The sequence below is a fragment of the Euphorbia lathyris genome, chromosome 2, assembly GCF_963576675.1.
Source record: "Euphorbia lathyris chromosome 2, ddEupLath1.1, whole genome shotgun sequence".
NCBI lineage: Eukaryota > Viridiplantae > Streptophyta > Magnoliopsida > Malpighiales > Euphorbiaceae > Euphorbia > Euphorbia lathyris.
In genome coordinates, this window is record NC_088911.1 from 114,038,076 (window position 1) to 114,052,174 (window position 14,099).

A 14,099-nucleotide genomic window follows, 5' to 3' on the forward strand; every position below is an offset into this window, starting at 1 on the left:
ACGAATTAAATCAAGCATAAATTATGAGCAGCCTATTTAAATTATGAAATTTAAACAGACAAAAATGCACAAACATAATCAATAAACCCCCATGTTAAGAACTTCACTCAAATTCCTCGGAACCCAAACAGAAAAGAGTTGCAGAGAAATAGTAATACCTTGGTGGGAGAAGTACCAAAGACAGACATAAGTTTGGGCTCGCCAAGACGAACAGAAATATGACGTAGGCACTGCTTCTCCCATCTAAATTCATCATTGTGGACATAAATTAAATGCCCCAGAATTTAGTTCCTTTACAGAATACGTATAGAAGGCTAGACCACCCTAATCAGATAATTTGCCCGATAGAAGTTTTATAAAACAAAGTATTGCATCTAGTCTAAGCATCAAAACGTAAAAATTGCCAAATCCTAGATAAAAAAAAAATTGAGTAAAGTTTTCATTATAAACCACATAAATTAGTCTAGTTTTAAGTCAGTTTCACCCATCCGTGTGTTAATATGAATATTAGGTAGAGTTTTAATTCTGGTGTGGTTTGAGTCCAATAGGAAGAATCAAAATTCAATTAAATTGATTTTGCACAAGTACTTCAAAAGCCAAATACGATATTAATGAAGTAGAGTTGTAATCTGCAAAATATTCGATTGAATTGATTCTCAATTTGCATCTTTTCAGTATCTTACTTTTATTGAGATTAAAGGTGAAAACTCACTTTCTAAGTTTGATGAAGACCATAGATGGAATGCCTGCAAAATTGCCTCGTATCAATACCGTTTCGTAAAACCTGCATATAATGATTCTAAACCCATTTAAGTTACGCCTCCATTATCCATATTTGTCTCGTATTCAATTGGTATTACCTGTACGATGGCAAACAAAAAGGAAAGGACATGCTTGACAACAAATAGCAATAATGTTTATTCAATGATAGGGAAAAGAAAAATGAAGGAAGGAGTTTGACCAAGCCTTGAAATGGTACGGAGTGCTTATCTCAATTACTTCTTTCTAACAATGGCTGCTCCTAAACCTGCACAGAGAGAGAGAGCAAAACAGTTGAGAAAAGATGGAAAATCAGTTTAAATAGAAAATGTGTAGAAAGCGAAGAAAGTGGAAAAAAGTATACAGAGAGAACGAACGTGGGAAAGGAAGAAAGTGGAAAGAGATATAAAGGCTTAAAGCATTATTTGGCCCCTGACCTATTCAAAATTTTATCATTTGGCCCATGACCTATTATTTAGTCACATTTGGCCCCTGACCTATCCCATTTGGTGAAATTTCACCCATTTGTATTCAAACTTTAACCGAATCGTTATCTCATTGACAAGTAACGATATTTTGACACTTGAACTTGAAACGTGATATTTATTAAAGTGTTTTTGCCACATTATATGAAAATAATTAATTAGATTAAAAAAGAAAAAAAGGAAAAACAAATCCTAACTAATATCTATTAAGTTCAAGTGTTAAAATATCGTTACTTATCAATGAGATAACAATTCAGTTTAAGTTTGAATATAAATTGGGTGAAATTTCACCAATTGAGATAGATCAGGGGCCAAATATGACCAAATAATAGGTCAGGAACCAAATGACAAAATTTTGGATAGATCAAGGGCCAAGTAATGCTTTAAGCCGAGATATAAACCGTAAAACTAAACTTAATAAATGTCAACAGCAAAAGAAGATTAATTAGCAATTTGACACATCAGCATTGGTATATTAAAATTGTGACACATCAGCTCATTTTCTATCCATTTAGTATATTACTAGTTTGAGACCCGTGCAATGCACGGGTTTATTTTTTCTATAAAAAAATTTCAATTAATCGTGTTATATATTAAAAATTATTCATATATTTTTTTAATAAAAATTATATACATTTTGATTGATTATAAATTTTCAGATAATTTGGTTAAGATAGAAAACAATTTAAAAGCAATATATTGTGTTTTTTTACAAAAAGTAAGAATTTTCAATCGCACTTTGGTTTTAACTCTAGAAACAACCACATAATTTGATCATCCACATAATTTGATTATGCTAAGACAATCTAAATGCATAGTATTATAATAGATATAATAGAATTAGAGGTCATTTAGTTCTCATTTGTAGCTCTTTTGATGATATTTTACTTCAAAATTTGGATTGAAGAAAAAAATTCATAGTTATTTATAGGAAAGTCATACAAACTTTGATTTTATTAGCTTAAAGCTTAAGCTAATGCATCAACTAATTAATCTTAACTTTTTCATGAAATAATTCTTAGCATACTAAAATGATCACGGGGTGATGCATAGCTATATCGTCTGATAAATTCCACAAACATACATATCATACTAACTTGTTGTTTGAACCATAATCGTATTAATTTTTTTTCCAGAGAAATATTAACAACCTTTTTTCAGGTCTTTCACATTGACATTTTCATATCCTTTAAGAGCAGCCAAAGGTTTTGCCACAGAGCTCACATATGTGTCCCTATGATTCACAATATAGTCAATAGCTTCAAAACTGTAAGCATAATGTAATAGAAAATTAGAAAACCATGCAACACCCTCATACATGATTTAATTACTTCTAGATATCTAGTTTTAGACCTGTACTTTGCACGGTTTTTTTATTTGGTTTCGTCACCATTGTGTAGATATCTAAAAATTTACAAATTATTACTTTAATGTATATAAGTATTAAAATTGGGATAAAGTACCAAAATAGGTCTATAATTTTTAGAGAAGTATCAATTTAGACTCTACGTACAAAACAACACAAATATAGGCTTAACGTTTAAAAAAGTATCAATTTAGACATCGATAACGGAATGTGATACGCCATTCATATTACTCTGTTAAGTTCTGATTTCTCTCTCTACATAGAATTGACAGAACTTAACGGAATAATATCACGTTCCATCATCGAAGCCTAAATTTGTACCTTTTTTAATGTTAAGATTATATTCTTGCTATTTTATAGGTGGTATCTAAATTGACACTTCCCTTAAAACACTTCTTTAAATTTACATTTTAGATACAATACATGTATTCCTTTAAAACTTGTGAATTCGAAAATAAGATTACATGCACAAAAGAGAAACCAATTGACCGAAAAGAAATTTGCCGATGGACAATGGCAACTAAATTTCAAAACTCAGATTAAATGCACACAATGAAAACTAACCAAGATGGGTGTTTGAACTTTTATAGATAGTAGTAAAAAATATGTAGGTGCCACATGATATGAAATTTTTATAGTACTATAAATAAAATTATAATTAATTGGAAATTTTGTTACTTTTGAATATTAAAAGTTAAATTATTACTCTTTTAAAAATATTTTAAGAATTATATTTTTTTTTGGTAGATAACTAAAAGAATTACAACACAAAGGCAAGGAAGAAAAAGAAAAAACATCCAGGAGAACTGGAAAAAAACCCGAGACAAACAGCAAAAAAAAAAAACAAAATTACAGTAAAAAAACAAAATATAGAAAATGAATGAAAATATTATGCTACAACTTTAACTTCAACATTATATTACTTCCATAAGTTTTAACAACATAAATCTTATGTGAAATTTGTTTTGTACAAACTCATTTTACTCATTTTATTACTTACATTATATTACTTGCAAATTCAATACAACAATACTCGTTTTACTCAAAAATTTAGCACTTCTATATTTTCTAAAGTTTTGGGGAGCAAATTGGCAATGTAAATCCAATTTGTCTTGCTGCAATTCATGGACATTATGCTGACTCAAAGCACTCCTCTGCACTTTTATATCTGAATGTTCCAATGGTTTTGAATGGACATTCACTCTCGATAGATCAACAACAAAAACAGACAGAAATTGAACCTAAAAAAACATGAAGGAATATCAATGTTTATAGTATATCAACATTTACAATATAAAACAATTATTTCAATTGTCAACTGAATTGAAAAAGGGTCAATATTTGAAAACTCTACAGGACATTAATGGAGAAAGATCTTCATAATTCGAACACTGTATAAATGTTCTTGATTCATACCAGGTCTTTCGTCAAAACATTGTCGACATCCTAAGGAATCCACAACCTACTTCAATACATTCTTCACGAACAATATCTCGTCCCATTTGTTGTAGTAAATCATGCATATCTGACTTGTTTCCTGAAGTAGTAATGAAGGCCTTGTTAAAGAGTCGACTGATTCTAATTCTTGCATTTAAACTGCAACTTCCTAATATACTTTCCGCAGCATTCTTATCTTCGCTTTTTAAGAAGCATGCAATATCAAGTAAAATTTCCTTCTGGCTTCTAGATATAATCCAATTCACCATAACTTATCCTTAACATGTTTTGAATTTTCTTATCAGCCATACTCTCTAATTTCACTAACTCATTCACATTCTTCGAGTAAAGTGAAACCCAAAACATTAAGAGCTAATGGAATACCTTTAGCATATTCTACTACATTTTTTTTTGCTAACTCTATGTATCTTTTTATTGGAAACTTTTGCTTAAAAGCATGCATGCTAAAGAGTTGAGTTGATGAGATTCACCGTATCTTAAGAACTTGTTCTTTGCTTGTCATAAAAAATTATATTTGCTCCATTTCACTCACATCATCAAGAACTATTAGAACTTTTTTTTGCGTCAGCCAATTCCGAGAAGAGCATAACATTAAGTTTCAATAGGAACAAATGTTAATTCTTCTATAACCTGAGTGGGTATCCAAGTTAAGGGTAAAAAAACATATAAAGGAGTCAAAATGAGTCAACAAAGGACAGCAAGAATACACAGGAAAAAATGAAGATACTAAAAACACATAACATATCATCATTTTGATCAAACCCTGCAAATGAAAATATTTTTCTTGAACAGACCTATTACATTTAAGACAGACAGAAGTAGACAAAATCCCTCAGTTTTGATTGAGTCACCCCTAATAAAGTCTTTAAACCCCCAAATAATAACAAAATCAAATCCTTTAATCAATCAGAATTCCTAAAGCTTTCCTAAACATATATTTGTACATTGGAGATTCAAATGATAAAGGAATAGAACATGAATTAAGCATCCAAATTAAATTATGTAATTAAATTGTGTAATTAGTCAAGTGAAAAGAGATTAAGATATACTTACTTGCATGATGCTCCAAGGAAAATAGAAAACAATGGAGATTAAGTATACAATAGTTCTTCAAACACTTTAATGGAAATTCCATTAATAATTCGACAGAAAATAATTAATTCCATTCATTTCTGTCCTTATTAAAGTTCTTTGAAATATCTAACTAAATCCATTTTCATTAACTCTAAGTCTCCAATCCAAGTTAATTTGAGTCCTTCTACCTTTGCCACATGTAGTTCTACACTCTCTAATCTAAACAAAATACAAATTTTGACTTTATTCAAAATACAAACATACTAATTAAGATATAAATGCACATAATTACCACAAATAAGGACACCAAACATCTACATAATTCCACCAATCTATTTCTTTGATCAGGTTAGTTGTTTCAATCAACGAATACCTCTCCTTTGTCAGAAATCTTAGAATCAGCTAAATAAAACATTGTGCTAGAAAAGTAATATATTCTAGAGTACCTTTGCGATGTGTGAAATGGGAGACTTGTTATGAAAGGTGGCCAAGTCCTCTAGCGAAGGTGCCTATGCATATTTATCTTCCCCTTCAATCCTGTAAGTTTCTAAATAGCACTAATCAGGAATAAGTTTCTAAATAGCACTAATCAGGAATATCTATTGTACCAACCATTAATCCAAGATTGCAAATATGATTTCTACCAAGTGTTGCAACAATTCTTTCGAATGTCTACAGATTATATAATATTTAACTTAAGACGTGCGTGGTAGTGATATCTGAAACTTGCTCTAAATTTCTTCCGTTTTACTGGATGACAAAATAAAAGCAAAAACTCTAAATTTCTGGGCAAATGAAATGTGTTTATACATAAAATTAAAATGAAGCATGCATTATGATATAATAAGGAACCCTGAACGGAATGGGGAAATTAACATTTTGATCATTGCAGAAGATACTGCGATGACCAGGAGCCTGAGGCTGGATGCGGCCTAGTCGAACCGTCCGAGTACGATCGGTCAAGCTCTCGATGCGGCCTGCAGGTGAGTTTTAGAATCGAGAGGGAATATCTCTTCGGCGTGGATTCTCAAGGCTTTGGAGTCTCTTTCAAGTCTCAAGAAACTCTCCATTAGTGTTTCCAATTTCTTCAGAAAACCCCTATACTTGCCATTCAACACCTTCAAACCAGGGTTTTGGAACACGTAGAGGAAGGAACGTGGGCTAGAAACGGTTGAGAGTGTGTAAGCGGTTTTGGAAAAAGGAAATGGTTAATCAATAATTTTAAATTCTCAGAAAATTTGAGGGATAGACACATCAGATTATATATACTGAGAATTTGCCACCTGGAAAATCCGACTACTGATTTAGAGTATAGTATAGATATAGATATATGGAACACAAAAATGGTTATTCTCCGACTCTATACAAATTATTGGGAGTCGCTGATAAGAAGTTGAAAATTTTATATTATTTATTTTTTAATTTCCGCATGTATTTTACAAACTGTTTGCTTCAACAATTTTAACTTTGTTTTATTATTAAAGTTTTTGTTTTTCTTTCTTTCACATAGTGAAACCTTTGCATTTAAAAGCTTCACAATTTTGGGTTTTTGAATTGGGAGTTTCAAATTTAGGGTTTATTTGTCCTTCTTTCAAGTTCCGCAAAATCCCAAAAAAGAAACACTAAAAATATTGGAAGAAACAATTGAAGAGTTTGAAACTAAGGAAACAAAAAAAAAAAAAAAAAAAGAAACCTAATAAAAAAAAAGGGAAAAAATGTCTAAATTTAAAAGAAAAACTTTTTTTTTTATAGGTAAAAGAAAAACTTTAGAGATCCTCTAGAGTTGAAATCCTCTAGAGTTGATGGAGTTAATTTCAACCATTAATTGCAACATTAATTGATAAATTTTAATATTTAATTAGTCATTTATTGATCAATCAAATCTCATCCATTTATTTTGCAATTAATGGTTGAGATGCATACAACTTCATCAACTCTAGAGGATCTCTATCCTAATTTAAGTCATTAGAAAAACCGAGCCAAATCAAAAAGTAAAAATAATCGAACCAAACTAAAATTTCAGTTTAGTTATTAGTTTGATCTGGTTACTGGTTATTTTGTTCGGCCTATTTGCTACATCACTTCATGTGATGTAATACACACCCCAAATTAGGTCCGGGAGAAAATTTTGTGGGGAAAACTATTTTCCTGATTTTTATTTACTTCGAACATACTATAGAGGTGAACAGTAAAAAAGCCAGGTGAGAAGGTAAAATATTTTCCAAAACTCTGAACCCTATTCGTTCTCTCACAAACCACGAACACAACGCCTATCGCACCTTCTCCTCTTCGATTTCGCCTTGACCGCTTCCCACCCGTTCGATTTTTCCTGGAACCCGCCTCCCACCCGTTCTCTTCTTCGACTTCACTTCGTTCTCCTCCCAACTCCTTGAGCTTTCTGTTGTTTTCGTCCTGCGGTTGAACCTTTAAAGGTTTGTTCTCTGTTGTTTTATGTTTTCTTGTATTTAATTTCGTCATGCTTTAGGTCATCGAAGCTCAAGATAAATTGTCACTACTCTGAAATTTTGAGTGATGGTTTATGCTTTTAGAAATTAGAATCGCCGACCAATTATGCAAGACCATGGTTAAGGCATGACTTGCAGAGATGGATCTGATTGTGCGATGATTGTTATCAAAAAAGGAAGTCGACAATGAGCATTATTTAAGGCACGAAAGAGTTGAAGAAGAGGGATAAACTTTTGGTTATATAATTAATTCATTTGGCTTACATCTTTACACTTGTATAGCAATACGACTCTAAGCAAATCAATATAGTCACTAAGTTATAGAAGAAAGTGGGGACATAAAACTTGCTGGTTTGCAGTGTCCTATTCCATTTTAGCTGTTGGAGACGCACTTTACCTTTGCAATTACTGAACTTTGAGCTATAAAATAGTATTTGTTTCTAAAGAGATATTTTTTCCCCAAAATATAGATAATCCCTAAAACATTTGACATTCAAGTCCTCCATCTAGTAAAATAGGTCGATAATTTGAAGTTGATAATTACGGTTGTGAAATGCTGTTAAGAAAAGAAGTGGAGGCGAACCCCCCATTTGATCAATCGTGCTGAAAAAAAAGGATATGGAGATGAAAGAACTTGAAAAAGACATTATGGAATTTCAGTTGGATTCCAATGAATTGAAGCCTAATCAAGATGCTAATTTTGTTGAGTTAAGTTGAATTTCAGCTTGTTTAGTTAGAATGTGGACTTTATAATTAAGTAGTGTTTGTTATGTGTGTTTAATTGAAGATTAAGCGACTCAAATGCCAGGTTTTGTTTTTCTTATTTTTTTTTATGTTTGAATTTTATGTATTTTTGAAGCATTATGTACGTTTGGTTATGTTTTGGATTTAGAAATTCTGGTTTATTAATAAATGTCGTAAAAGGTTAAATGGGTTTTATAACCCTTTTAGTTGATTTTATTATGTAACAAGTTAATTGTGTCAAATGGGTCGTGTAATTTTTGACCCATATTCAATTCATTTAGTTAATCGTGTCAACCCGTGTAAATTTCGTGTGGTATCTTGTCAAGCCGTTAATTAAATGGGTGTGTCAGGGTTGGCCCTTAACTGGTCATGAGAGTAGGTCGACACGATACATTTTCCCGCCAACCTTTTTTTTTGTGCGAGTTTATAATTTTTCTTATGGATACTGTTGGCTATAGCATTTTTTTTGTTGTTTAATTTGATTTGTACATACTAATTAATGCCTATCATTCTAATGGAAAAAGGACTTCATCAATGGCGGATGACAAGGCAGATAAACAAATCCCTGTTGAGGAAAACAGAGCTGAATCAGAAAATGGGACTAAAACAGAAAATGAGACTTCAGAGCCTTCAGTAAGCAATGAAAATAATGAGTTCTCTAACCTTTCTATTGCTATGCAAAATGATGAAGAAGACAGCAAAGGTGATCTTCACATGATTTCTTCATAACTCCTCCTTGAGTTTGGCTTCTTGTCATTGTTTAATCATCACTTTTATGTATCTTCCATCTAATCTAATACATCCCTCGCATGTAAAAGATTTGCTCTAAAATAGTTTTTTTTCTATTCGATTTTGAGAGGTTTCTTTTGTGGTTAAATAAGCTTGAGGTTTTTGATGCTTAGCTAGGAAAGTCAGTATCTTTGAGATTTATAATAGGAGAAATAACCTTAATGCCTGTTACATTTTTCAATGGTTCTTACTCTCAATGTTGCAGTGTTTTGCTGCTTGCCCTATGAATACCCATTTGGTTTAGTTTCTTTCTTATTGATATTTTTAGCTGAATTGTGATGGCTTACATCAGATTGGCTATTTTATTAGTATTAGAAAAGTGATATAATGATCCCAGCCTCTAAACTTAGCTAAATTTTGCTAATATATGACCTCTATCTATTGGCATATGTTTCCTTGCAGAGGTTGCAAAGAAAAAAAAGAAGAAAAATAAAAGCAAGTGAGTGCCTTTTTCTAGCTTTATTACGTTATTATATATGTATGTTAGCCCTTTCATTTGATTGCCAACAATGTTCATCTGTATATTATAGGAAAAAGAAGGAATTGCCACAGCAGACCGATCCACCTACTATTCCTATTATTGAGCTTTTTCCATCGGGAGAATTTCCCGAGGGCGAAATTCAACAATACAAAGATGAGTGAGTGTACTTCTGTGTTCCTTTGGCCTTGATTTCGTACCATTGACAGAATATACAGAAACAGTATGAGCTAGGCTACTACTAACTAATTTCTCGTCTGTGCTTAGCAATTGTGAAGTCGAGTGTATTTCAGTTCAGGAATAAAATATTAATTTTTTCATGTGCTAGTTATATTCATCTTTTATTACCATTTTTATTATTTTGAACTGATTGCTGGAACTTTATATTTCAGTAATTTATGGAGGACTACGTCTGAAGAGAAGAGAGAGTTGGAGCGCCTAGAAAAGCCCATGTATAATTCAGTTCGCCAGGCAGCAGAAGTTCATCGTCAGGTAGCTACTACATTGTACAAAATTGCTGATGGGGAGGATTTTCTATCATCTGCATGAGTCCTTGACATTTTGTCTATTGAATATTAGGTCCGGAAATACATTAAAAGCATCCTAAAGCCTGGAATGTTAATGACCGACTTGTGTGAGACCTTGGAGAATACAGTTCGTAAGCTAATATCAGAGAATGGTTTGCAAGCAGGCATTGCATTCCCTACTGGATGTTCTCTGAACTGGTGGGTATATTCTAAAGATATCATCAAATTCAATATATCCTTCTGTTCTGTACATTTGTTTGAAACCCTTCGTTATTCATAGGGTTGCCGCTCATTGGACTCCAAATTCAGGGGATAAAACTGTACTTCAATATGATGACGTGATGAAGTTGGATTTTGGAACCCATATTGATGGTGAAAAATAGTCCCTTAGATTTAAGCATTTTTTTTTTTTTGCTGTTATGATTATGCTGTTTGTGCAATATTTTTGCCACTCGTTTTAACTTGAGCACTTGTTGTAAATGGTCATTTGAATATTACAGGGTACATTGTGGACTGTGCTTTTACAGTGGCATTCAACCCTATGTTTGATCCACTGCTTGAAGCTTCACGGGAAGCAACCAACACGGGTATCAAGGTATTAGAATCTTCATCCCTACAATTTGATCTTGGTCAATGGAAAAAACCCAGAATGTGGAATTGAATGTTTTCACCTGATTCTCAGTTTTCAACTGTTGGGGGTTTTCTTATCACTAAATCATGTCCAGAAGATACAAGCTTTATTGAGACTATTTATGGAGTATATACTATATAATTTTCCAGGAGTTTAAGAGTCTTGGATTTATTCTCTTCAAGTCTTTTTTTTTTTTTTTTTTTTTTTGTTATAAGGACTGATTCTTGTTATGAGAACCTGTGTAATCTAGCTCTTTTTTCATCTTTTAAATGTTTGGATAGATAATAGGATTTTTCCTTGTTCTTCTTCTTTTACTCTGGACCTCATCTGTAATCTATTCTATAGTGGGAAAAAATCTGAATAGTTGGCCCAATTCTGGCCCCAAAAAAGTTGGCTTTCCCCTCTTATTACCTCATTTCTCTCTAATTCTAATATTCTTCCTCCTACCCTAAGAGAGCTCATGCATGTTGTTAAGATATTATTTGAAATGTTTTTATCTCTCAACCTTGCTGTAACTACTAAACCTGATATCAGATACTTGCCTGCATGATTTTTTTTTTTAAGAATTCTTAAGAACTGTTAACCTCATTTCAATATTATTATTATTTATTATTATTGTTATTGTTATTATTATTATTATATACAGTTTACTTGGTTAATTGCAATAAGGATGGCATATCGTAATTTTAGGAAGCTGGGATTGATGTGCGTCTTTGTGACGTTGGTGCTGCCATCCAAGAGGTCATGGAATCATATGAAGTTGAAATTAATGGGAAGGTGTATCAAGGTATGCCATTTATTTGAGTTTTGGAAGCTTTTAGATTTTCTAGAGTTCGAGTAAATTAGCAATTGGAGTGTTGATGTATTGGAAAATTGTTTTTATTCACATGATAAGTTCACTATCAGAAGTTGTGGAGTTACTGGACCAATTGTTTTACGGAATCTTTGCTTTGACATATCAATTGTATTTTTGACGTTAAATGTGTCTAGAGTTGTTATAAAAAAAAGTGTCTAGAGTTGGTGCAGCATTTGATTCACGTTATTATGAATATTGCTCTGACAGTCTTCTTATATTATAGAACTGATATTTTGTTGCTCAGTGCTTTCATATCTAATATAGTGTTCAAAACATATTTTCTGAATACATTAGGACTAGCAGGCCGGGATCTTCATAGTGCTTTCATATCTGATACTCTAGTCTTCTGTCATGGCCCTGCTATTCCTAATGTATTCAGGAAATATGTGATAGAGAATAGCTAGTCCATTAGTAGGAACATTCTGGAAGGGTGAGATGTAGAGGCTAGGGGTATTTAGGGTATGAGGCATTATTAGTTAGGGTAGGAGTCATTAGTATATAAGGGATAATTATAGAGAAGGAAAGGGGTTTTTTTGAGAAATATCTGGGGCTGCTGTTGCAGATGCTCTACTTAGTAGAGAGGGAGGTTTTCTCCTGTGGGGTTAGAGTCTTGACTCTATCCATCTTTATCATTTGCTCATCTTGTATTCTCTTTATGTTTCAAATATCAGTATTATTACTTCATTTCTGTATCCGGTTTCTATCAATATGTTTTAAACACTATACATGGAAATTAAGTTAAACTTATATGGAAGTTGTTAAAGCTTGTCACCTGTAGGTACACGACATAAGCATGTACGCTTTGTGAGATATCCCATGGACAACCTTTATAATGTTCTTTTAAGAGATGTTTGTACTTTGTAGAAGTGAAAGTTTAGAGCAATAGATATGTGATACCAGGCTCTGCAGTTATAAAAAAAAAGTAATGGGAGCCTGGGGGGCTGTCTGGTGATGCAAAAGAGACCTGTTCATATTTTTCACACACTTATTTGTATTTATGCTTATTTTATCTAAAATGTAGTATTTGGCTACGACTCTCTTGCAAGCAAATTTGTAGAATTCCTGGTTTATTTGCGAGGTACTGATTTTAGTCATCTGGTGGCTTATTCTGCCAAAAGTTTCAATAGATGTTCGGGGGTAATTCAAACAATAGGTTTGCTAGAAGATGAGTTGCCGAATCACTTCTTTCATATTTGGAAAATGGATGTGGCAAACGATAAGATTAGAGGCTGGGTTGTTTGTTCCACCCAAGTTGGCTGATTCTTTCGAATTATCCATTTTATTTTTCTCATTTTTAGTGGTTTCTTAAAGGTTCCAGCCCATATCTACACTTTGCTGTACTGATTTCACCCTAGACTATTATGTGCTATTTCTGACAAGCGAACTGAAACTAATGTTCTGTATCAATACTTAAAAGTTTGAAGCATTTAAGTATTTTGTTTTGGCACGTCACAGTCATGGCCAAATTGGTCAATGAATCCTGCAGTCACTTTTACAACAGTTGTACTCTTTAATTTTCTCGTTCAACTGTGGATTTGCTTGTAATAAAACATGCATCTCAGAGTTTATTTTGTGACGTATCTTACTTCTCGGACGGAAAATGTAATTGGCAGTTAAAAGCATCCGGAATTTGAATGGACACAGCATAGGCCGCTACCAAATCCATGCTGGAAAATCAGTTCCAATTGTCAAAGGAGGGGAGCAAACTAAAATGGAAGAGGGTGAATTTTTCGCAATCGAAACATTTGCATCAACAGGTATTAGTAGTTTCATTTGGATTTGTCAGGAGAATGAACAGCACTGTGATGATCTACAGAGTAACTTGTTTTTTGTTAATATATGTAGGCAAAGGATATGTGAGAGAAGATCTAGAGTGCAGCCATTACATGAAAAACTTCGATGCTGGCCATATCCCATTGAGATTGCCAAGAGCGAAGCAACTGCTGACTACAATTAACAAAAACTTCTCTACATTGGCCTTCTGTCGACGGTATTTAGACCGCCTTGGAGAAACCAAATATTTGATGGCATTAAAGAACTTATGCGATGCTGGAATCGTTCAGGTATCTCCCTAGAATTTACATTCCAATTCCCTGCCCCCCTGATTTTTTATTTATTTTTAACATGTCAAGCCCTTAATCATTTATATACTTGGATATTGAGTCTTTGATCTTTTATTTTTACAATTTTACACTTAAAGCTCGTGATCATTTGTAAATTTATGTATTGATCCTTGTTTAATTTGTGGCAGCCATATCCTCCTTTGTGTGATAATAAGGGCAGCTACGTATCCCAGTTCGAGCATACTATATTACTACGGCCAAGCTGCAAGGAAGTTATATCCAGAGGAGATGACTACTAGTACTTTAAAATCTATCTTCTGTTTTTCTATTGTTGCTTCTGCTAAGTTATGAGCAAACGAAATGGTATTTTTAATATATATCAAAATCAATGTTATTACCCTTCA

General features: G+C 32.7%; 1 protein-coding gene across 1 annotated transcript; it reads left to right on the forward strand.

Moving 5' to 3' along the window:
* The first annotated feature begins 7,352 nt into the window (after positions 1–7,352).
* On the forward strand, positions 7,353–14,099 carry LOC136219543 (methionine aminopeptidase 2B). Its single transcript, XM_066006977.1, has 12 exons — positions 7,353–7,574; positions 8,876–9,054; positions 9,543–9,579; positions 9,671–9,778; positions 10,011–10,110; positions 10,198–10,343; positions 10,426–10,517; positions 10,646–10,740; positions 11,467–11,563; positions 13,246–13,389; positions 13,478–13,695; positions 13,884–14,099. Exons 2-12 carry the CDS (start codon positions 8,886–8,888, stop codon positions 13,992–13,994), a joined length of 1,317 nt encoding a protein of 438 aa, XP_065863049.1. The 5' UTR covers positions 7,353–7,574; positions 8,876–8,885; the 3' UTR covers positions 13,995–14,099.

Bases quoted from the DNA above. Each gene is read 5' to 3' on its own strand.
- LOC136219543 (XM_066006977.1), top strand. From the start codon at position 8,886: ATGGCGGATGACAAGGCAGATAAACAAATCCCTGTTGAGGAAAACAGA. The intron at 10,344-10,425 runs GTGGGTATATTC...CGTTATTCATAG, and splicing joins ACTGGATGTTCTCTGAACTG to GGTTGCCGCTCATTGGACTC. The intron at 10,741-11,466 runs GTATTAGAATCT...TCGTAATTTTAG, and splicing joins CAACCAACACGGGTATCAAG to GAAGCTGGGATTGATGTGCG.